The sequence below is a fragment of the Etheostoma spectabile genome, unplaced genomic scaffold (assembly GCF_008692095.1).
Source record: "Etheostoma spectabile isolate EspeVRDwgs_2016 unplaced genomic scaffold, UIUC_Espe_1.0 scaffold00018490, whole genome shotgun sequence".
NCBI lineage: Eukaryota > Metazoa > Chordata > Actinopteri > Perciformes > Percidae > Etheostoma > Etheostoma spectabile.
This window is the reverse complement of record NW_022604285.1, coordinates 91,029-117,288: the sequence shown is the minus strand read 5'-3', so window position 1 is coordinate 117,288 and position 26,260 is coordinate 91,029. Positions and strand designations below refer to the sequence as shown.

Genomic DNA, 26,260 nt, shown 5'->3' with positions numbered 1-26,260 from the left:
CAATATCTTACCCAAATGTGTGTATTTGCCTTCATCTGTGTTTGTGTATGTTTTCCTGTGTGTGCAATTTCCAATTGTCTCTTAAAGGCATTTCCTCTCTATTTTCTTTCACAAACACAAACACAGAAAGTGTCAGATCACACATTAAGAGATGGAAATATCAAACACCTTTTTTCAGTTCATGTTGAATAAAGTGTGAAGCCTCTTTCTTTAGGAAGGCAAAAGTTGTATGTAAACAAGAAATCTATCAGCGCTAATGGGACATTAATGGATGTGATAAAAGGAGATAAATTATGAAGTTAAATATGGGGAAATGTTAGCAGACCTAAACAATATTTATATCCTCCATGATGCGTAAGAACAAGACAAACAAGGACTTACCTTTAAACCTTAATTTGTTTGATAGCCAGTGAAGCTTTTCTAAATTGAACTGAATTAATTTATTACAATTTTAATATTATCTCCGTGCCCATTTGATGACCTTTTGTTTGTCTTTTACTACTGTCCCTTTATTATGTTAATGTATAGGTTTCTATGAGCACCTACACTGATGACTGTGAATGAATAATCAACTGATCAATCTGTCTATTATCTCATAGATTGATCCATCACTAATGTCTGAAAAGTCAATTTTTGCACCCAACAATTCTGAAGTCAGAAAAAGATCTGCACACTGTATTCATGTATAGCTACCGGTAGATTTAATGTAGCAGAGTGTTGCAAACTAATGAAGATCCTTGCCAGGCATTGTCAAATTATAAAGGTCAGTTATCTTTCATGCTGAAAAATAGGTTGTCCCGATTAGGTTGGCATGGCTGACTCAACAGAGAAGCCTTGGCAGGTCAGACTTTTGCATGTTCTCAAAATTGTGAATGCTGAAATTAATTGTGCAACAAGTTTGAAGGTGGACTGGAGTCTGGAAGATTTAGGGTTCTCTTTGGCAGAATGCTGAAGAAGTCTGAAAGTGACTCACTGGCAATGTGCTTAGGTGAATGAAGTTGGATGGGAAATGCTAAAGGTTCTGGATATCACAAGCTGCCAATGTTGACATTGTTTTAATTAGGATTCCCCAATGAGTATATCAACCCAATGGGTAAAAGAAATGCTAAATATGCATGTTTCTTATCCATAGTCAGAGTAGGAAAGGAGATCATACATTCATTTACTGCAATTCTCAAACTGCTTTATTTCCCACCAAAGCATGGTCCATGTTTCAGACAGAAGGTTGTGCAATTAGTTAATATGTTAAGGTTCATCTCAGTGTCTATATGTTCTGATGTGTCTGCCTTTATTAAATCTTCTGTTCTGTTATGCGATTACAGCTAATGATACACCCCTCTTCCTCGCTCACTCCCTCCACCACCACCACCACCAATTAAATTAAAAATCAACCACACTAGCCTTTGTAGTGGGAGGCAACTGCAATAAACACTTCTACAAAAAAAGAGATTGTGCAGTAATACGGTATGAGCACAGTCAATAATTACAGTGGAAGATAGTGTTTGTCACTTTCACCTCTTCCCAGTTTAACCATTCCCATTATATTTCCCTGTCTGTCTTACATCGGTTTAAGACTTTACAAATAAAGCTGTTTTTCAGTATCCCTTCCAGTAAACAAAAACACTAACAATGAAAGATTATGTAGTTAGGTAATGATGATGATAAAAATGAATCTCCCACTCATCATTATGTAGGTTTAGCAATGGAAAAACCATACAGAACAAATGCAAAAATTCACACACACAAATTACCACGACAATATTACAAGAGCAATTTCTAAAACATGAAGAATGTATAAAATTTGGACAATTATTAAGAAGTTACATTTAAAATAATTATGAACTGCATAAACAATCCCATGCAGTCATTTCTTTCCACTATAGTATCAATAAAAAACAGAAACATGCAGCTCTTCCCTTTCTCACTTTTGTTAATGTGAAGCTGAATTTGGCAAAAAGCTGAGGAGGTCACACCTTCTGATATTTAAATGGCCACGCTGTTTTCTAGCTCCGCTGGGTCCAAGTATGTGTATGGGACCTCCAGCGTCTTGTTTCTCAAGTTGATGCGCGCACTTAGTCTTGAAGCTGATTTTTGAAAATCCTTTATCAGCTTGCAGGGAGTCTCCTCACTGAAACGGTTCTCTGGTACTGGCCAAGAGGGACCTGATGTGATAAATGATACATTTTAAAAACTCTTTAGAAATGTTTAACTTAAACTATTGTCAATATAATGTACAGTTGTAGTGGTCATGAATTCTTTCTGTGACACAAAGAGGGTGTGTTGCCCTAATGACATACTGACCTACTTTCTACAACCTGAACAGAAAGGTGATTAATATAAAATGTTTTATAAAATCTCGGGCACTTACAAAGTCAGACGACTTCTTGCTGAGTAGCCACAAGGTGGCCATTCCCTGAACTGTTGTGTTGATGTCAGGAATGTCTGTAGCATTGTGGCCTCGCTTGTTTCCCCCTTTGTGGTTGGTGGAGGAAGTTGCAGAGAGATGGGACAGTTGGGCATCCAGCCACCATAGTCATACTGCAAATGAATTAATGATGTTGCACAAATAAGTGCGTAATACTCTTTGAAGTCACACCATGTCAGCCAATATGTCAGTGGTTCACAACTTTGGTCCACACGATTCATGGTCGCCAGAGGATAGATCTAATGACTTTGGTGATCCCCTAACTTTTTACATATTGCCACCATGAGGTTAACATTTGTGGTTTTCAACTTAACCACTTTGTTTGCGAGATTGTCATTAAATCTAGTTCACACATTCATGTCAGAATCACTTTGGTGATCCTCTGACTTTTCAGCCAGTGCCGTCATCACATCAGAATTATATTGTCCAATCTTTATGACTAAATACCTGCAAAACTGCATCCATCTCAGCTGTTCTCTGTGTTTTGTGCTAATTACTAAATGTTTGCATGTTAACATGGTGAACTAAGTTTGTGATCTTGGTAAAAATAAACACTAAAAGTCAGCATGTTAGTATTTTCATTGTGAGTATTTTAGCATGGGTTTCATTTAGTTTAAAGCATCACTGTGACTAATTGGAGCCTCACAGACCTGTTAGCATGGCTGTAGAGTCTTGTTAATGTCTTCGATCTTTCTTCAGTTCAGAACAAAACTGCAAAACCTCATGAACCCATTCCACAAAAATAGCAACATTATAATTGATCATCCGGATAAATTATAAAGGCTTCACCTGTCCAGCATTAACAGCTGAGTGCTGTCCTGAGCAAGTGAAGATCACCATGGTGACAAACTTGATCAACTCAGCCACAGTGGTAAAGCTTTTTGGAATTCCTGAGAATTAGAAAGAATAAACTGACTCAAAGACATCCAGATGACTAGTTGAGTTCTATTTTCATTAAGATATATCAGAATCAGAATCAGAATCAGCTTTATTTCGCCAGGTATGAGGACACATACGAGGAATTTTCTTTGGAGCATTGTTGCGCACACTGTGCTTACACATAAACAACCAAAACAAAAATATACACACTAATATATACACACAATATATGCATACTCTAAACAGAACAATATAGGCATGAGTGAACAAAGAGTTCAATAAGAGTTATATAATACATAAATGCACACATAAAGCACAATTTACCACCACAATGAGCTTTTCTTAATTAAAGCTAACCTGTGCATTCTTGGGAAAGAAATCCATGTTCAAAAATGTCTGAAATCCACTTCTGCAGTTCGGAGTCTTCCTTGACCTCAGCGTCAGTCTTGTAGTAGAAGCTGAGCACTCCATGCACAAACCTTTAAGAAATGTAGATTGGTAAAATATGAAACGCATTCCTAGTTGTTGACACGTACGCACACAAAATTTCAAAACCAACTGCCACTCTACTCAAATCAAGAGGCAGTAGCTAGTGCGCCTGGATAGCTCACGTGGTAGAGTGCGTGCCCATAGCGTGGTAACGTCAGGTGATTTCAGGTAACTTCATCAAAGCAGCACAGTGGCTCAGTTGTTTGCACCGGGTCAATCCGGGCCTTTCTGTGTGGAGTTTGCATGTTCTCCATGTTTTGCGAGGGTTTCCTCCGGGTACTCTGGTTTCTCCCCCCATAAAGATATGCATGCTAAGTTACTAGGACTACAGTTAAAAAATTAGCTGACTGGCTAACACTGGCGCATTTACAGAAATGTTGATTAATGTGCATTGTTCTAATCAAATAAATACATCCTCAAGTTCCGTAGGTGTTTGGCCTGATGTTAAAGTTTTTAGAAAAATAAATTAAATAGGGGTGGTGGAGCTCAAATGATGCAGATTAGTAGTTTAGACTTTAGAGCTTCAACATTATTTTATATCTGGACAGAGAACAAAAGCTAGCTACTAAAGACAGGATTTATAGTAGGGGTACACTTGCTGATATCCCAAAGCCTGAGTCCATCATCCTTGTAGTTACGCTCAGCAATGTCGTCTGGTATGCAGAGGAGCTGTAGGTCACTGACAGTGATCTCTTCAGGATTGTCATCATACCCTCTCCACCAGAAGCTGCAAACTAGATACTACTAAGAGAGTATTGTAAATTACATGCACTTTGTTTAGTTAGCTTCTTATGGCGTTTCTGCTGGTAAAGCTTGCCTCGGCTTCTCGCTCGCTCGGCTCGCTCGCCCCACACAGATTGAGTACTCACCTGGTGTGATGACGTAATCCACAAAGCACTGCTAGACACATCATCCAACTGTAGTAGAAGTTCGGTCACATGAGCCCCCAAAAGCTAACATTCCTGGGAACGCTAAAATCTCATGTGTCTTCTGCAGTCAGTCTTCCTTACCTATGATGAGCGACCATGCACAAACCTTTAAGAAATGTAGATTGGTAAAATATGTATTCCTAGTTGTTTCAGGCACAAAATTTCAAAATGCTACTCAAATCAAGAGGCTAGTGCGCCAGCTCACGTGGTAGAGTGCCCATAGCGTGGTAACGTCAGGTGATTTCAGGTAACTTCATCAAAGCAGCACAGTGGCTCAGTTGTTTGCACCAGGTCAATCCGGGCCTTTCTGTGTGGAGTTTGCATGTTCTCCATGTGTTTGCGGGGGTTTCCTCCGGGTACCCTGCATGCTAAGTTACTAGGACTACAGTCAAAAAATTTTGTCTGGCTAACACTGGCACATTTACAGAAATGTTGATTAATGTGTCCTAATCAAATAAATACATCCTCAAGTTCCGTAGTTTGCCCAAAGTTTTGAAAAGAAACAGTGATAGATTTTGTTTTAAATCTGACAACAATCTGTGTTTAAGAGAACAAAAGCTAGCTACTAAGAGGGCAGGATTTGGGCTCCTTTTTTTCTAGACACTTGTACTACCTGTGGATGATATTCCAAAGCCTGAGTCCATCATCCCTGTAGTAGAAGTTCGGCACAGCCCCCACACCACGCTCAGCAATGTCCTCTGGTATGCAGAGGGAGCTGTAGTTAGAGGACAGTGATCTCTTCAGGATTGTCATCAAACCCTCTCCACCAGAAGCTGCAGACTAGATAACAGTAGATACGTAAGGAATGTAGTCAGAGTAAATTACATGAAAAAAAAACGTTTAGTTAGCTTCTTAGTATTTACATACCTGTGTAAAAACTCCAGTCTCAGATATTAAAAGCTTCCGAGCTAAGGAGTTGATATGCAGAGTGTAGCGAGTGTGAGGCATGAGGAGCTGAGGGAAAGAGGGAACTCTGTTAGTAACACTGTTACATGTGGACAAAGTCAGAAATCTTGATGCTTCTATACCATTTAGAGTGAGAAATGCTTGCAAATAAATACGCCCAAACATGATTCATGAATTTTGGAAGATAAACAAGTCAAGTTGATAAAACTACAACTACTGTAAGTTCAGTGTTCACCCTTCAGTTACCTTGTACAGTGGATGCACCATCGGCACATTGCGCAGCAGCGACACTGCAAACACTTCAGCCAGCAGGTGAGTGCGTAGCAGGTGAACATTGAGTTGATGCTCACTGAAATCTGCACTTCTCACAAAAATCTTGGCCATCAACCAGTCGTACTCAAAATCAGTAGGAAGGAAGATAGGGTTGTCCTCTGCTGGAGTCTGCTTCAGCTGCAGGAGCAGGAAGGGGGATGTGGTTTATTCAATTCATTGGATGTTAAAAGAATGTTCTGTGTTTGCTGTACGTTGTTGCCTATGTACTATAGGTATCGTCTGCTATTCAGTTAGATTCTACTTAAGTTTGATCCTTAAGAGGATATTCATATTTTCATTGAATCCCAGTTCAGAGCACAGGATCAGTGATCCTCATTCATCAATGATTTTATGTCTTACTTCTTATATCTTTGCCGAAAGGAAAGAGGAGGTAGGCTGTCTGGCAATTGCAATGAAAATACTTTAAATATAGATTTTTTTTCTCTAAACCACATTTGACATATGCAGTATGTTTTCACTCCCTAAGCGTAATTAAGGTATTTCCCTCTACCCTGTATGTATACCGTATATGACATATTCAGTATATCAGTGCATGTCTGTCAGTCCTGGAAGAGGGATTAATCCCTAACCTAAAGCTTCACTATAAACTACATTTGAGTGCTAATCCCACCTGAATAGCAATTGGCATCAGTTCATCATCAGGTGTTCTGTGGAGCAGGACGAGTGGAGCCATCAAGTACTGCTTCTTCCCATTGATGGTGTTTGCTTTCACTCCATCCAAACGCTTGTAGTCACAAAGGAATATGTTGCCTTTCTGTTTGAAAGTTTAGTGAGGATAAGATATTATTTGACTGACATGCAAACACTGTGGATATTACAGACAATGAAACATTCAACAAGCATTTTTTTAATTGAACATGTCATGGGGCAAAACAAGATTGTTTAAAACACTAAGGTCAATCAAGATAAGGACATTCACCTTCATTTCATTTCTCAAGTTAAATCCACGGCGAGAGATCATGTCGTCAGTGACAGGAAAGTTATCAGGCAGAGCTGAACAACGTCGGATCAACATGGGGTTAGTACCATTTAGATACTGGTAGCCAAAAAAAGCATCCTCCTTCCAATGTTTCCGGACATAATCTGGAAAATGATCAGAGTTAAACTTGACTGAGTTTCAAAATTTTGGCTATAAAATCTTACTCTACCACTGTTATCATCTTAGGTGTACACTGCATCTAAAACAAGGGAAACAACGTGTTACACATGGACAAAGCATAAAACCCTTACATGTTTAGACACACTTACTCCTGTCTCTTTTTTCAGGTAGGAATGCAGTCGAATATCTGAATAAATACAGTGTGCTGAATAACTGTGAATATAGTATCAAGTATGTCATGAAACGTCCATGATGGTACCCGATATGTGAGTCCGTTTGCAGCAGAACACCTGATCGACATCATCAATATTTGTCCACTTCTCCTTGCGATCAGCCAGACCCTTAAGTTTCAGTTCAATCACCCTAGAAAATAAAAGTAGAGTCACTTTATTATACTGCCTTAAATCTCTTTAATAGTCAGGTACATAGTAACAAAGATAGATTCCTGACAGAATTTGAGGACCTCACCCAGTGTAGACAGTGTAGGCCAACTCTACAGTCTTAGTAAAGGAGAATTGGACCTCACAAGGCAAAGAACTAGGGCTCTCTGCCTTCATGCAGTGGGGCATTCCCTCTGCATACACATGCCAGCTGGAATAATTATAGAAGAGCAGAGAATTGAGGAACTTTGGACAACATTCCAGTGTAACTGCCATTTATCTAAGAATAGTGTACTGTCCTTGGCATGTATTTGTTTATGTAATATTGCAATTTTGCAACATATGTTATAGCATAATGCATTTAAATAAACCCTGGCAGGTGTAACAACATCCTATTGTGGTTCATTTATCATTACGTGCAATGAATGTATGTATATTAACCAAAGGTTGAGGGGGTTTGGAGGCATGTTAGATTTGAACTGCATAAAACGAAACAGTGTTGTTCTGAGCTCTCACCAATAGTCCTTCTCTCGTTGCTTCAGTTCCAGCTGCCGATATTTTATGGCAAGATGATGGTTGTCGTCAAAGACTCTCAGAGCTTGGAAAAAGAACCACAACACAGTTTAAATCTGTATATACAGTATATTGGCATGAATTTACTCCAGCCTCTTTATAGACCGGCTTGCAGAATGTCTTTCAGTGAACAGCGTACAGGATGTTACAGTTTTTTACAATTGCTATGACAGATTTTTCAATACATTTAACAAGTTTCCTAAACTCTTAACACACCAACACACCCAAAACACAATTGGCAAAACAGTTAATTTCATGCTCAAAATCACACATTGTAAACTAAACTCCAAAACTAATTGTTAAAATACAATAATACACTAACACAGCACACTATGTCTGACAAAACACTGCAAACATGTTTCAAAATCAAATAATGATTCCAAACACTAACACATGTTCTCCTCCAACAGGAACATTTAGTCAATCATAACACAATGACAAAAAAACACTATCATCAGCTAACATTACAGAAACAGCATTATTTTAGATGTGTCAGGTATGCCGTTATACAGACAGTAGTATAGACAGTATATTGTATTGATCATAGAGTGTGTTTTGCAAATGCAAAAAAAAAAAAAGACAGAGACAGAATTGCTGCAGTAAAGACTTTATTGCAGAAGGACATTATCCTTCTGCAAAAAAAAACAATATCCTACCTGTTGGTTTCTCTGAAAACACGGACAGTAGATGCCAGTGTGTCCCGGCTGATATTTGGCTGTACTCGTTCACCAGCCTCTCTGTATGATAGCCCGTGGTTTATGACATGGTCAATGATAGCAGGTCTTTTTTGATCAGTTACCCTAGTTCTGGTCCTTCTTTGAGCGCCACCACGCATTCTAACTCCTCTCCCTCTACCTTGCCCCACTCCTCTCCTTTGTCCTGATACTTGTCTTCCTCGTGCAGGCATTTCTTTCTTTCTTTCTTTTTTCTTTCTTTCTTTCTTTCTTTCTTACTTACTTACTTTCTTTCTTTCTTTCTTTCTTTCTTTCTTTCGCTCATTGTGTTGCTCTAAATTGTTCCTTTTCCAGCCAAGACCAGCCCAAAATAAGCTGTTTCTCATTAGCAATGGAATAAAAAACAGGGAATATATCTGTGTTTCAATTCAATATGAATAGTTGTTCACTTTAGCCTGTAAGGTTAGGTTTAGAACATGGTGTTATCTGTTCTGACATACAGTGTTAAAGCATTGGTAAATTTGGCAGTAAAAGTCTATTGTTTTGGTCTTGTTTGAGCTTGTGTGTAAAAGGAGTTTACGCATTTTAAATTTGTGTTAATTATATGCATTATGTGTTAAAGCAACAAGAAATAGTATAGCTTACACATTAATAGTGTTAATAGTATAGCTTACACATGCGGATGTAGTGCTAACTGTGTTAAGAGTTTTGGAAAATTGTTAAAAGTATTGAAAAATCTGTCATAGCAATTGTTAAAAACTGTAAGCTAATTTCCACAAACCTTTTCCCTCTCGGAAACAGTGCACCATGTCGTCTGTGACCCAGCGATAGATGGGAAAGTTGTAGGTATCTCCCTCAGGAGATTTCACTTCCACCTTGGCAGGGTACCAGGAGTCTTCAGGGAACAGTGGGAGACACTGTTTGTCCAGCTCTATCAGGAACAGCTTTCCAATTGAGACGGGGCAGAACAAAGTATAACTAGACACCTGGAGTAATAAAAGAAATGGTTTGAAAACATTGATACATTACTTGACATTACAATACAAAGCAACTTACGTTACAGTTTTTTTAAATTGCTAAACAACAGTAGGCACAACTGAAGACATGTGCAACACTCTAACTACAGTCTGCATTACCAATAGTCACCGGAGGAAAATGTCTCAAAACAGGCTCAGTGCAACGATACACTATGAACAATCCTCACGGAGACAACACACACTGTCACTCAGAACACACAGAGAGTAAAAACACCAACATCAAACACCAGTACAGAAAATAGAAACTTTTCATCTTTACCGTTTGAACAATTTGAGTGACTTCACACTACTCAATAGTTTCTTCAAAGAAAAGATATAGATTTTATAATATAACAATTTTTAAGTACGGTAAACAAGAAGGAATGAAAATCATCAGTTTGTTTCAAAATAATATTTTGTCTCTTGTAATTTATGGATTTACCAGAAAAAAAACTAAAGGTACACTTGTTACTTGTTTCTCTCAAACAATTTGTTTCATTTTTATTTTGGGTTTGTATACAAAAAAAGGCTTTCTGAGCTTTCTGTATAGAAATACCGTAAACCGGTATGTTCACTAACTAGTCGAAAACAAGACACTTGATTAGGCTTTCAGCTAAAATTGCAATCAGCAGTATTTGATAAGCACCAAACTGAAATCTACTCTGTTTTGAATGTGTGGTTACCAGTTGTTACAGCATTTGAACCCAGTGCTGTAATACCACAGTGTTGTGCAGTTTGTGTTTAAAGCCATGGCATAAGTGTGTAAAGTTTTGAAAACTGTGTTCAAGGAATAAAAACAAAACTTGAGTTTGGTCAGCTGTAGTTAGAGTTTTCCTCAAATAAGCTGATCTGCTTCAAGTGCTACTGTGACAACTGCAGCCATGTTTTAGTTTGTTAGAAACATTGCACGTTTCTTGTTTTGTCCTTACTAACACTCACGTCCTTTCAGATTCTGCCATTCCCTCCTTCTCTGCTTTACCATGTTTACCTCTGCTCATTCCACCCACCTGACCTGTCCTACCCCCTTACTCACCTGTTCCTAATCCACCACTTATGTCCTGGTACATTTCCTAAATTCCGTGCCAGATTGTCTTGTGCTTTACTGTCTAACTCCTGCCTGTATTTGTCTGTTCTGTTTCTGCTTGTTTGCCCATCTTTTCTGGCAACTTTTCTGGCAATTCTGACTCATCTGTAGTGATATTGGACTCTTGCCTGCCGTTTTGTGAAACCTGCCAGCTACATTTACAGCCAGGACATGAAAAGAGAGATGAAGATAAAGTGTATTTGATAACCAAGAACTGAGCTGTAACGGCCCAATAATTATGCAATTCCCTAATGTAAAAAGGGTGGAGAAAATCGAACTTGTACAGTATAATCACAGTATAAGATGTGAATTAAATCTCATACAAACAACCTTGAGAAAGCCTGTAATACATTTAAACAAAGAGAACAATATTTCAGACTCACTTTTCCCCTGATAAAGGAAAAAGCTCCCATGATCCACTCACGCTCGCTCTCCCCATCTTCTCCTACCAGCTTAATGAAGATGTTGTTGAAAGTGTTGGCACCCGCGATATTGCCAACAAATACAGTCACTTCATAATTTGCCATTTTTACTCTGGAAAAAGCAGAATCAATAACGCAGATCAATAACGACTATTCTCATGGATTAGGTTAACTACCACTAGATAAAACTGAGTGCAACAAAAAATATCTCTGAAATACTGGTATCACAATGAAAATAGCATTATAAGACCTACAGTTAAATTGGTCTTTGAAATTTCTGTCTCTTACCTGTTAATGAGACCAAAACGTTCCTACGACGACCTGTTACTTGATAGAAGTATTCACCACTCTTGCTGCTCTTTTTATATATACACCTTTGTAGGAGTGTCCTGTCAGTAGGAGTAGTATGATGAAATGCAGAACAATTCTTGCCAAGACAACTGGATGATGATGCAAATCCCACAATTTACACTCTGTTGTCGTCATTACACACAAGAGCAGTTTGGCAGTGCCCAGGAGGTGAACAAGAACCTCTCCGTATGTGGACTTGAACCTGCAACCCTCCAGTTCCCGACCCTGTGATGTCATCTTTTTCCAAAAAACGTACGGAATAATAAATAATTAAAACAGTGTTAAAAGACTTTTTGGCACTAAGTGATGAGATTCTACTGCGTAATTTGAACCCGGGGCCTGTTGCACAAAAGTAGAATAAAGATATCCAGGATAAGTGAAAAAGCGCAGCTTGACTTAGTGTGATCTGCTCATCGCGGCTTAATCGGTTGCACGTTTGCCGAGCCAGGATGAACAGGTGGAGCTATGTCAAGCCAGGTGGAGATAGCTGGGATAAGTGCACGTTCACGGCTTTCTCAGATAGACCACGTTATTAATCACAGATTTACTGATGCAGAGATGAGAAGACGCATGCGCCACATGTTTCACCCAATGAGCAGCAGCTTCTGATGGAAAGTAACAAGGAGGGGAAGAATATAAATCTTAAAAAAATATGGATCTTATCAAATGAAAAGAAAAAGCCGAACATAGCGGACCCGACTGAATGTGTATGGATGTAAAAATATCTCCTTAGCCTGTAGTCACTCCATTTTTACAAAGTTGTTAGCTACACTGTGTTTTAATTACTTTAAATATGCTAGTTTCATGTTTCTGTTTTTATGTGATAAATGTGCTGGTTTTAGTGTAAAGTGTCTTTGACTAGCCTACCATGTAAAGCACTATAATAATGTTCCTCAGGAAAGGGACCCTAAGGACTCTAGGCTTAATTTCAAACCCTTATTCACAACGCGAGGACATGTTTTACAACCATGCACAAATCTCTATAAGCTATGTCTAATTCTTTGTACAATTAATGTTCATACAGAACAATCAGAAAGGGACAACAACTAGAAAAAGAAGTAAGTGACTTCAATACACGCTGTGAGCATATGTAAAACAATATTCATGTTTTTTTATTCTTCTGACAAGTGACCGCACCAAAATAAAAAGATTAAGAGGCATTGTGGTTTTCCCGGTGTGATGAGTGTAAACTACACTATAAACGTACTGTATATAGGCCATGTTATTGGTCCAGGATGGGAGACTAATTGAGAAGGTTATGAAACCAATGTAAGCTATAATAAAAAAACAGTAGACCTACGTATGAAGGAGTAACACAAACTGTCCTTTATTAATGATGAATGTATTGGTTTCTGACCAGTCTGCCATAATTATCATCTGGGAATATCGCTACATTAATATCGTCACACTTAATCTTCGAGCGCGTCCTGTAACCTGAAGCTGAGACTCTCAACTTTTACAGAGAGAGAGGACACTGACGCGACTACCGCACTCCAGCCTTGAAACAGTACCGTCCCAACGGTAAAAGTCCCACTCCGCATCAGGATGCCAGTGCAACCATTTCTAACATCTAAACAGCTGTAGTAGGCTAGGGTTTAAATCAAACTTGCGACAACAAGTGACAAGTAGGCTAATGCATGTTAATAAAAATAAAGCAGAACACATGCAGAAGACAACGGAATAACTGTTAAACATGTTTATTTCGGATCAGACGGTAGCTGATTTGACACATGAGACTCCAGGATTACAGTTTTTCTCAATTGTTTACACACATTTTCTGAAAGAATGCCTCATGTTCTCAGAACACTACACACAACTCAAAAAACACACACACAATGGGCTAAACCCCTCATTTCTCCTGCAAAATTAAACTTTACATTCAAAACAACGTTATTTCTTCTCAAAATGGTATTTTGTTTTCAAATGACACACACAAACCATCATTTGAATAGACATTCATAAGAAGCAGTTGAACACTGATGTGCTCAGTGTAAAACACTATGATGAATGGAAAACACTTCTTCTCCATTCATTATAATGAATTAGGCCTTTTTTTTGTTCAGTGTTACACTTCAGACAGTACATACATAAGTGTGTTGTAAAATATTTGGGAATATTGTTTTTATGCTCAGTACACATAAATACACAGTAACAAATATACTTGTCCCACATAAACAATGTACACAGTGTACAGCAAATTCCCAACCAACACAAAGTTGCACATACAAAACACCAGAAGAATTTACTGTACACAGTTACAGTAAAAAAACTGAAAAAACTACTCTGCTGCATCCTGTCTTCTGATGCGGTCTGGCCCCAGCACCTCATCCACATCACAAGCAATGTTTTCCCAGACCAAGCAGCGGGGGAAATATCGCCATGGCGATTCCAGCCATGAAGAGCATCAGCTGCTATATCTCCACATGCGTCCTCTATAGCTTGGAGAAGAGGTATAAGCATTTGTGGATTTCGGTCAAACACTTTCTATCTCCAGGCAGAAAAAAATCCTCAATAGGATTGAGAAATGGAGAATATGGAGGGAGATAAACAACTAAAAAGCCTGGGGGGGGGGGCAGTGAACCAGTGATGAACCAGAGCAGCCCGTTGGAAACTTACGTTGTCCCAAATATAATTTGTTTGTTAGTAATATTGCAATTCTTTGACTCTTTCTGAACTGCGTTCTAATGGCCCCCTGTAGACCGGCTTCATCCTGAGATGATTTCTGCACAAGACCTGGTCCAGTGTTGATGAGCTTACCCTATCAATATTTTGAAATATGTCATTGTTTTTCTTTGTATTTACCGTAGTGTTGTGTATGGCATTATTTTCTAGGACCATATTCATGAGTTCAGTTTCCTGTCAAAGAGACGGAAGACGTTCCCGACCACCTTGTGTTGTTCTGCCAAACAAATAGTAAAATACTGTAAATACTGTGTAGGAATACAAAGTAGGAATACTGTGCAGTACTGCAATATTCTAGTGAGAGTAGATTTCTTACCTATTCTCATTTTGGAAAGTCCGGATGATGGATGCTACAGTGTACCTGCTCACATTTTGGCTGTACTCTTTGCCCATCAGAGATTACAGTCCTTGGCCTTCCTCTTCCTCTTCCTCCTCGTCCACCTCCTCCTACTACTCTCACTCCTCTGGCTCTGACTCTGTTTCCAATGTTGGCGTCCATTCCTCCACAACAGAAGAGCTCACCTTTTGCCGTTTGATGCTAAAGCTCTGATTGCTAACTGTAAAGCTGTGTGACGGGTGTTTGCCCTTGTGATGAGTCAGTGTGCATATTTGAAAGGCAGTGTGTTCCTTGTGAAGACAACAGATTTTCTTCATGAAAATTGTGCCAAAGGCAGAGAATTGTGTGGAGTGTTTTGAAAAAAGTGTGTTTTAGAACTGCAGTCTGAGTGTAGAGCAGGAATTGAGCTTGTAGTTTGGCAGAATTGGTTCAGGGGGTTGGTGACTGAGTTACATGTTGTGGTTATTGTGTCTCAAGTACCAGTATTTGTGTGTAAACAATTGAGAAAAACTGTAAGAACATTTCCTGATAAGAAACAATGTCCCTGTCATCCAGAGTCCATTTGATAGTCCAGTACCCCTGGATGGACCTGTTCAGTCTCATCTAATCACGTAGTCCTAATACTTAAAAAAAAACCTCATAGAGTCCATGTGATAGTCCACCCCCCCCCCCCCCCCCATGGAGGTATCTTTAGATGCTGTTGACTACAGTGGACACAGAGGACATGTCTTAATATGCTGTTTACTACAGTGGACATGAAGGACATGTTGTTTATATGCTGTTGGCGTGTGTGTGTCTGTGTGTGTGTGTGTGTGTGTGTTTGTGTGTGTTTGTGTGTGTGTATCTGTGTCTGGTTACACATCTGACGGCCTGAACATTTTTCATTGAGAACATTTCCTGTTCAGGAACAATGTCCCTTTCATCCAGAGTCCATGTGATAGTCACACCTGTGTCTCTAATCTCATCACGTAGTCCTGATACTTCGAAGAAACCCTCAGAGAGTCCATGTGATAGTCCAACATGTGTCCCATTCACATGCCATTTTTATTAATGTAGCACTTGTCATTACACAGAAACACACACAGACACACACACACACACACTAACACACACAGACACACACACACACTCACTCACGCACACACACACAGAAACACACACACACACTAACACACACAGACACACACACACACACACTAACACACACAGACACACACACACACTCACTCACGCACACACACACAGAAACACACACACACACACAGAAACACACACAGACACACACACACACACACTAACACACACAGACACACACACACACTCACTCACGCACACACACACAGAAACACACACACTCACTCACGCACACACACAAAAAAACACACACACACACACACACACACACACACTAACACACACAGACACACACACACACTCACTCACGCACACACACACAGAAACACACACACACACACACACACTAACACACACAGACACACACACACACACTAACATACACAGACACACACACACACACACAGACACACACACACACACACTAACACACACAGACACACACACACACACACTAACATACACAGACACACACACACACACTCACTCACGCACAAACACACAGAAACACACACACACACAGAAGCACGCACAGACACACACACACACACACTAACACACACAGACACACACACACACTCACTCACGCACACACACAAAGAAACACACACACACACACTCACTCACGCACACACACACAAAAAAACACACACACTCACTCATGCACACACACACACACACACATACACACTAACACACACAGACACACACACACACACTCACTCACGCACACACACACACAAAAACACACACTCACTCATGCACACACACAGACACACACACACACACACTCACTCACGCACACACACAGAAACACACACACACACTCACTCACACACACACACACAAAAACACACACACACTCACTCATGCACACACACACAAACACAGACACACACACACACACATACACACTCACTCATGCACACACAAACATTTAATAAAGTCTACAGTAATATTATTAAATTTCTACATTCTGTTGAATCAATGTCTTTCAGCCTGTCACATGTCAGACGCATGTGACATGTGACATGTGTCTACGGGTCTACTGGTCTACGTGTCTACGTGTCTAGGTGTCTACGGGTCTATTTGTCTAGGTGTCTACGGGTCTACGTGTCTACGTGTCTACTGGTCTACGTGTCCTTCACTCTACAGGAACAAGGAAGTCCCCCAACCAGGGCAGAGTCAGAGGAATGCTGGGTTCTTATTTCCATCCAGAATCGACGCAGGTGTATTCATTAGTCTTCTCAGGTCTCAGATGAGACTTCTGTTCAGTCTCATCTAATCACGTAGTCCTAATACTTCAGAGAAACCCTCATAGAGTCCATGTGATAGTCCCCCCCCCCCCCATGGAGGTGTCTTTAGATGCTTTTGGCTACAGTGGACATGGAAGACAAGTCTTAATATGCTATTTACTACAGTGGACATGAAGGACATGTTGTTTATATGCTGTTGGCGTGTGTGTATGTGTGTGTGTGTGTGTGTATCTGTGTGTGTTTACCAGAGATGGCAAAAGTACTCACTTTCCGTACTTAAGTAGAAGTACAGATACTTGTGTTAAAAAATACTCCGGTAAAAGTGGAAGTACTGATTTAACTTCCTTACTCAAGTAAAAGTAACAAAGTACAGGCTTGAAAATTTACTTAAAGTATAAAAGTAAAAGTAGCCTTGCGAAAGCTACCTGGAGCACACAGATGTTACTAGAGAGACGCTGAGGAACTTCAGTGGACATGGAGGACATGGATTTATATGGCAAAGGCTACATTTTAAATGGCTGTTTGCCAATAGGCCTAAAACATCACATATATGATTATAATGACAGAGACTGGGACTTTAATAAGATTCTGACTTACTAGCAATATATGAATTCAGTTGTGATTCTGTGAGAATTCACAGATCCAGTTTCTATTTTTAATCTTTCCCCCTAACATAAAAATATAAAAATATGATGACTAAACAGACATTAATGAAGAAGTTCCCCAGCACATTGGCCAGGAGTCCTTCTTGATGTCTACTGTCTCAAACATCTCTCTCAGATAAGGCTGAGGATGATGGGAAGGTCTTGTTGTTTTCTTCATTTTCAATCATGTTGCCCTCCTTACTATGTGCTAACGTTAGCGCCCTCATACTACTATGTGCTAACGTTAGCGCCATCAAGCCTCAATGATTTGCTGTGAATTAATGCAGAATGCTGAATCTGTTGAGTTTTCTTAGTCGTGCGTCAAATACAGTAGATGTATTCCCATCCATTTAGATTGAATATGGTATTGATGACGTAAACAATAATAAGGATAACTCCAGTGAAATGATGTGAAAGTTGAGGACTAGATGAGGACTGGATTAAAGCTGATTCTGGTGTCCAACTTCACCCCAGGTGTGTCTGTTAAAACACAGAGGGAGACAACTTCTGTCTAGCTAAGTTTCCATCCACTTGTCAACTGAACTACAGAATCTGAAGTTCGGTCAAAAAAAAAAAAACTCATGCGAATAAAGCTGTGAAACTGTTGATGCTTCATTGAGATCAACGTGCAAACTAGCTAACAGGTGAAGACCACACCAAAACCACTAGCTAACAGGTGAAGACCACACCAGAACCACTAGCTAACAGGTGAAGAACACACCAGAACCACTAGCTAACAGGTGAAGACCACACCAGAACCACTAGCTAACAGGTGAAGACCACACCAGAACCACTAGCTAACAGGTGAAGACCACACCAAAACCACTAGCTAACAGGTGAAGAACACACCAGAACCACTAGCTAACAGGTGAAGACCACACCAAAACCACTAGCTAACAGGTGAAGAACACACCAGAACCACTAGCTAACAGGTGAAGACCACACCAGAACCACTAGCTAACTTACTTTAAATGTGAAGAACTATAGACCAACAACAGGCTTAAGTGAACTGGCAACATGAGTTATACGACTTACAGTTCTCTAAGAGGAACACACACAATCTCAGCTGGTTAATCTCCGGACAGCTTGTCCCCTTTTCATTTCTCTCACTTTTTTCTCCGTGTGGCGCGCGCACCCGCTCGCGGTGTGTGCCGCGTGTCCGCGCTATTTTCCGACATAACAACCTCTTGTAAAAACTGAAGTAACGAGCCAATTTTGTAAAATGTAAGGAGTAGAAAGTACCGATATTTGTGTTAAAATGTAAGGAGTAGAAAGTAAAAGTCGCCACAAAAATAAATAGTAAAGTAAAGTAAAAATATCAGAAAAATCTACTTGAGTACAGTAACGAAGTATTTGTACTTCGTTACTTCCCATCTCTGGTGTTTACACATCTGACGGCCTGAACATTTTTCATTAAGAACATTTCCTGTTCAGGAACAATGTCCCTGTCATCCAGAGTCCATGTGATAGTCACACCTGTGTCTCTAATCTCATCACGTAGTCCTGATACTTCGAAGAAACCCTCAGAGAGTCCATGTGATAGTCCAACATGTGTCACTTTTATTAATGTAGCACCTGTCATTACACAGAAACACACACACACACTCACTCACACACACACACACACACACAGAAACACTCACTCATGCATACACACACACACAAACACACACACTCACTCACGCACACACACACAGAAACACACACACACACACACTCACTCACGCACACACACACGGAAACACACACACACTCAATCATGCACACACAAACATTTAATAAAGTCTACAGTAATATTATTACATTTCTACATTCTGTTGAATCAATGTCTTTCAGCCTGTCACATGTCAGACGCATGTCTACGTGTCTAGGTGTCTACGGGTCTATTTGTCTAGGTGTCTAGGTGTCTACTGGTCTACGTTCCTTCACTCTACAGGAACAAGGAAGTCCCCCAACCCGGGCAGAGTCAGAGGAATGCTGGGTTCTTATTTTCCAACAAGAAGAGACGCAGGTGTGTTCATTAGTCTTCTTAGGAAGACATCTTACACCTGTGTGACGTGTTTCTAATCTCTGAAATGCTCCCAGCTGTCATGACAACCCCCCCCCTAAATCAGCTCAGACCTGGTGTTACAGTTTTTTCTGAATGCTTAAGCACTAATCGTGATTCTTGTAGCACAATTTCTAAAACTATTAATACGTATAGCAAAACCACTCACTGAGTTTGCAAAACTAAAAGCACAAACACTGCATTGCACTCAGTTTGCAATTTTGTAACACACATTTTGCAAAACTGTAGGCACAATTCACTGCACAACACTCTTTTTTGCAGAACTTTAAACACAACTCACTGCTTACACTCAAGTACCAAATTTCCAACACACTCCTAGCAAAATTATACACATGTATGGTTATCATTAACACTATTTTGCCAACTGTCTGGCACACTTTCACATGTGAAAACTGTTTTAGATAATTAGTTCACTTTGCAATCAGCCTAAGCACTATAAATAAGCCACAGGTAAGCTGTCTGTGTGGAGTACAATGGATGGAGCAGTAAGAGTGAGAAGAGTGAGAATCAGAGGAGGCCGAGGGAGAGGACGTGGAGTTGAAGAAGCAAGAGGGTTAGAGGAAGTTAGAGGAAGAGGACAAGGAGGAGCAAGAAGAGGACGAGGAGGGGAAAGAGGAAGGGTAAGAAGAGTAAGAAATAGAATAACTGATGACATCAGAGCTACACTAGTGGACCATGTCATCAACCATGGGATGACCCTGAGGGAAGCTGGCCAACGGGTTCAGCCTAATTTGAGCCGCTACACTGTGGCAAGCATCATCAGGACATTTCGAAATGAGACTCGGTAAGTACTTTGTAGCACTGCCATACTCTAATGAGAAACACAACAGTGCCATACATGCAAAAATACTGAAATTGTTACTTTACAGAATTGCTAGACGTCCAGATGTTGGGGGCAGAGGAAGAATGTTCACTCCAGAGCAAGAGACCCATATAGTGAACATGGTGATTGCCAATAATGCAATAAGACTGCACGAAATACAGCAGCGTATAATTGATAATGACACCATCTTTCAAAATATAAACAGTGTAAGCATTTCTGCACTAAGTCGTGTACTTGCGCGCCACAGACTAAGAATGAAGCAAATTTACAGAGTTCCTTTCGAGAGAAACACAGAACGTGTAAAGCAACTGCGATATGACTATGTGCAGGTAAGCTACAGTGTCATTGGTTCTGAATCTGGAAGTGCATACTGTAGTGCTGTGCATGGGCCTGATGTGATGCATTTGTTTTGTCTTGTCCAGAGAGTGATGGAACTAGAAGCAGATGCCATGGGACATGAGCTACTTTTTGTAGATGAGGCCGGTTTTAACCTCAGTAAAACCAGGAGACGTGGCAGGAACATTATTGGACACCGTGCCATCATCAATGTCCCAGGACAACGTGGTGGTAACATAACCATGTGTGCAGCTATAAGCCAAAATGGTGTTGTTCACCATCATGCAACCATAGGCCCATACAACACTGCACACATTATTGCATTCCTGGACACCTTACATGACATGCTCACTGTTCAGAGACCAGAGCATACCCGATATGTCATCATATGGGACAATGTTAGTTTCCATAGGGCTGCTTTGGTCCACATCTGGTTTACAGACCACCCATTCTTCATGGCACTCAACCTCCCTCCATACTCTCCATTCTTAAATCCCATCGAGGAGTTCTTCTCTGCCTGGCGCTGGAAAGTGTACGACCGTCATCCTCATCAACAGGCAGCCCTTTTACAGGCCATGGAGGAGGCATGTGGAGATATTGACCAGGCATCATGTCAGGCCTGGATACGGCATTCAAGGAGATATTTTCCCCGGTGCCTTGGACTGGAGGATATCACATGCGATGTGGACGAAATTTTGTGGCCGGACCCAGAAAGATGACATGATGTAGGCTGATTGTTTTTTTGTTTTTTGTGAAATTACTATTTTGTGTTCTGACTTTGTCTTGGTTTTGATGAGTGTGAATAAACACCAATACTTGAAGTTTGGATCCTTGTATGTTTTCATGACACTATGACAAAAGTGTGACCTCAAATTGACATCTGTACAGAGAAAGAGAAAGCCAGATGTGTTTTGTATTCATACCATCAGTGTGTAGTTGGCACATTGTGTGCTTAGTAGATGATGGCTTGTGTTTACTGTTTGATACGAAAACACCATTTTTACGAAGGTGTGAAGAGTTAATCTAGCTGTGTTCGCTTTTGCAAGAGAACTACAATGTTTTGATAATTGGGTGAAAGGTTTTCTTATTTGTGTGTAGAGTTTTGCAAAAATAGCCAATAGTTACAAAAAATGTGCTTAAGCAATCAGACAAAACTGTAATATGAAAAAATTACAAGTGATTCAGAATAAAGCTGCACGTGTGGCTCTCTCGTGTGGGTTTAGATCAAATGTTGATAACATGCATGAACAACTCACGTGGCTTAAAGTTAAAAATAGATTTGTGTATTCGCTAATGGGTTTTTTTGTAAGATTTACTTGTGATTTGTATTTTCAAATGTATGTCTGAGTGTGTGTAATGAAATGTCTTAAAGAGTATTGTCAAAGAAAGGATTGTAGGACCCCAGGAAGAATAGCTTTTAGTTTATGCTGAAGCTAATGGGGATCCAAATAAAACAAACAATTATTAATCACTCAATAAATAAACCATATTAATTATTCCATGCCTCCACTTCTATGCGAAGTAGTCTCATCCAGGACCTATTGCACCCTAAGCGAGAATCATAAACCTAGACCAATGAACAAAGAGAGTCATGTCCAGCTCATTTGTTCCTCATATTTTCTCCCATTTTTTTCTGTTGCGGGCAGTTGAAGCAGGATATTAAAAATAGCCTCTCTATTACAATTTGAGCATGGGTTAATTTAACGATAAACTGGATTTTAAATTACAGATTAAGATTGTAACAGCTCTTGCCTTAAGGGCTCATCCTGGAGTGGAACCCGGGACCTCTCACACCCGAAGCAAGAATCATACCGCTAGACCAACGAGCCATGCATAAAACTCATATTAGCAATTTTCCATCAAGTAAATGTGATCAGTCAGTGACTAGAAAGGCAATTGTTAAGTAGTTTGTTTGGCATGTAGTGTTTTTATGGCTCCACTGCCGGATTGAGCTTTCAGATTTTTTTTTTTGATTTATTGGACGAAAGACTACTTTTGAAGCAAATCATTTGACCAAAATTGGAACTTGAATTTTGGTAGAAAGAAAAGCAGTTTAAAAAGGAAATGCAGCTTGAATTTGTCACTGACTTGAAAGGCTATGGATCAGGTAGATTGGCATGGGGTCTATTCACGACTCCAATGATCAACTTCTATGCTAAGTGGTCTCATCCGGGACCTATCGGACACAACGCAAGAATCATACCCATAGACCAGGGGTCAGCAACCTTTACCACTCAAAGAGCCATTTGTGCCTGTTTCACACAGTAAAGAAAACACTGGGAGCCACAAAACCCTTTTGAAATTTTAAATGAAATAACACTGTATATAACGGGGTTTTTTTGCCTTTGTGCTATGTATAAACAAATTGTACTGTGTTACATTTATGAAATCAATGAACGACTGCAAAGAAAATGAAATAACATTTCTGCATGCCACAAATCATTCTTAACTACAAAAAAAAAAAAAACGTTGGGTTAACGGTTTAGTAAAATAGGGCTAGCACTGTCAACTTGGCTCCAATGGCAGAACCTCCACAGCTCTTCAGGGTAAAGGACTCCCAGGGCGGCGCGTCCTTTACCCTGAAGAACTGTGTTCAGGTGCGCTGTAATGTCTACGAGACGTGGAGCTTTCCGAGCCACTCTGGCTGTTCCCAGCTCGTCCAGTAACAAACGGAACTGACGGGGATTTAAACCTTTCGCCATTAATTTGCTCAGAACCTGAATGACAACATTCATTACTTATGTGCATTTCGGAGGAAATGTTTGAAACACAGGTCTTCTTGGTGCAGGATGCAGTGAAGTCAGCAACTTACTGTCCAGCGACTTCTGCAGTAAAGCCACAAAGCCGTTGTGCGCGCCTGTCATACTCGGTGCCCCGTCTGTACCACTGACACCGGAGGGGGGGGGGGTTATTCCTCTTGCTCTTAAACAATTCAAGACAGCCTCACAGACGTCCCCCCCGTGTTTGGCCTTTTAGTAGTATCAACTGAATCATTTTTTCTTATGGCCCAGTCGAGTTTACATACCGGCAGAACAGCGCTATTTGTTCAACATCACCTTAGTCTTTAGATTCATCAGTTGAAGAGGCCAGAAGTGAAATTATGTCTTTAATTTGCTGTACGAACTAAAATAAAATACATTTTAATTAAATATTCATTAAGTATTTTTTAAAAGCTGAGCCGCATCAGAGGGATCAAAGAGCCGCATGCGGCTCTGGAGCCGCAGGTTGCCGACCCCTGCCATAGACCAACAAGCCATGAATTTTCCATATGTGTGTTATTTTTTGACTATGATATATACCATAGCAGTGCAAGCATTTTGCCCAGGTTTGATTTCCAGTCATTGCACATTTTGAAACCACATACAACATTAACATTACATATTTCACCCAGGTTTCAAGAAAGTAAAAAAAAATCAGACAAACTTCAGGAGATGCAGCTCAGTGGTCGAATGCATGCTTTGAATTTATAAGGACCTGGGTTCAGTCCCTGGCATCTCCATCAGGTGTTATGGTCCGGTCTGTAAAAGAGCTTTAGACAATCTTACTCTGACGGATGAAAGGAAATAATGCAACAAGTGTAACAAAGGCAATAAAGTGGAAGATTAACTCAATAAGTGTCTGATGACTGTGTGCACTTTAACCATCTCCTGCTTTACTCAGCAACTGAGACGGATTTGAACAAATTTGTATAGCACAGTGTTGTGCATCCTTGCATGTATGGTACTTCATGCTAAAATCAGTCTCAGTGCCCAGATGTGTTGCAAGATTTGGAGTCAACATTGTATTGCCCAGTGATGATGGTATAGTGGTGAGCATAGCTACCTCCCCGCAATTGACCTGGGTTTGTTTCCCAACCATTGCAGTTTATTTGTCAAGAAGTAACCAGAAAGGTTACTTGCCCAACCCGATTTGATAAAATATTACATCTCTGTTATGGTACAAATAAGGGAACATATCAATCAAACAAGCTGCCTCCACAAGGATCCACAGACACAGGCAGTGAACTACAATTTGCACTTTGCCCGTGTCTGGTAACTACTACTAATTTAAAAGTTTATGAACGTTTGTGCAAACAGGTATAGCTTGTCTTTTCAGGTTGTCGTGGCCGAGTGGTTAAGGCGATGGACTAGAAATCCATTGGGGTCTCCCCGCGCAGGTTCAAATCCTGCCGACAACGAGAGGCATTCTTTAAGAGTGGTAACAAACCAATGACACATCACAGTTTGCCAAATTGCAGATGTGCCTTTATGAACAAAACAAAATTTTACCTCATAGTTACTGGAAGACACCAGTCTCCTCCAATGTATTTCTCTTCAGTCTGTGTTACAAGATTTGCAGTGAACGTTGTGTTGTCCAGCAGAAAGAACATCACTCAAAGAAAGCTACTGCGATGGCTGGGAATCAAACCCAGGTCAACTGCTTGGAAGGCAGCTATGCTCACCACTATACCACCATCACTGGACAACACAATGTTCACTTCAAATCTTGTAATACATCTGGGCATTGAGACTGAAAGTGTGATCTGTCACTGAAAGTCCCTCCAGGAGGTCCTGTGTTATCACATTCACAAGAATGGGAAGTGTGTGTGTGTGTGTTAGCTCCCTTCGATAGCTCAGCTGGTAGAGCGGAGGACTGTAGAGGCATAAATCTAAAATCCTTAGGTTGCTGGTTCAAATCCTGCTTGGAGGAGCACTCTTTTCCAGAGTTTCTCTTCAGGGATCAATAAAGTAGTTGAGATTTTGATGTAGAGATGGACAGACGACCCAAAAGCATATTACTTCTTGCCGAGATATAACAAGAAACAAAAAAAAGACATGAGTTAGATAGAGTTAAAGAACCTTTTTTCAGGACACCCACATTTTGTCTCTCAATATGGCAGGCATTCTATGCATCCAGGGCCAAATGTTTTACCATTTCATCCACTACGGGCCCCGAAGGAAACGTGTGACTGTGAACTCTTGTTACCCATAGCAACGACAGGTAACAACGAGTGGAAGTACTTCTCTCTTTTCATATAATCGCCATTATACGGCCCAGTTTAATCTCAGTAAATTTTGCAGAAATCCTGCAAACAGCTACGATGACTGTTTATCTGTAATAATTTTAAAATCCATCAGTCAACCCCGTCTTGCCCGTATTGGTTGGAATGATGTCAATTTGCGCTTTTTATCTGTTATACATAACTACCTGGATGCAACAAAGAACCCTTTTCTCCTGTTTTGTACACAACCCATAGTTTTACAAAACAAAAGATAACTTTCACCGAATCCATCAGTTAAATCACAGCAGTAACTTTACATGTGTTGACAATAAAGATGCTCACAAAATGCTGTACTTGTAATTGCGTTTCTCGTGCACTTTCATGTCCTCTTATATCCAATATCATGTCTCAGACATTAGTTCCAGATGAAAACACTAGT

The 26,260-nt window shown here is 40.1% G+C and overlaps 1 protein-coding gene and 1 non-coding gene across 2 annotated transcripts; one reads left to right on the top strand and one right to left on the bottom strand.

Annotated features, from left to right (window-relative positions):
- Positions 1-1,915: 1,915 nt before the first annotated feature.
- LOC116680795 (arachidonate 15-lipoxygenase B-like) lies at positions 1,916-11,329 on the bottom strand. The gene is given in 16 exon segments (XM_032509530.1): positions 1,916-2,147; positions 2,150-2,162; positions 2,369-2,439; positions 2,442-2,538; positions 3,215-3,315; positions 3,662-3,783; positions 5,336-5,502; positions 5,590-5,676; positions 5,875-6,078; positions 6,572-6,715; positions 6,881-7,044; positions 7,320-7,423; positions 7,529-7,651; positions 7,957-8,038; positions 9,469-9,673; positions 11,171-11,329. Coding segments are annotated over 16 exon segments (1,992 nt in total). The 5' UTR covers positions 11,315-11,329; the 3' UTR covers positions 1,916-1,983.
- A 13,606-nt stretch (positions 11,330-24,935) lies between these two features.
- Positions 24,936-25,017, top strand: trnas-aga (transfer RNA serine (anticodon AGA)). The gene has a single exon. It is a non-coding gene; the product is annotated as a tRNA-Ser (tRNA).
- Positions 25,018-26,260: the final 1,243 nt, after the last annotated feature.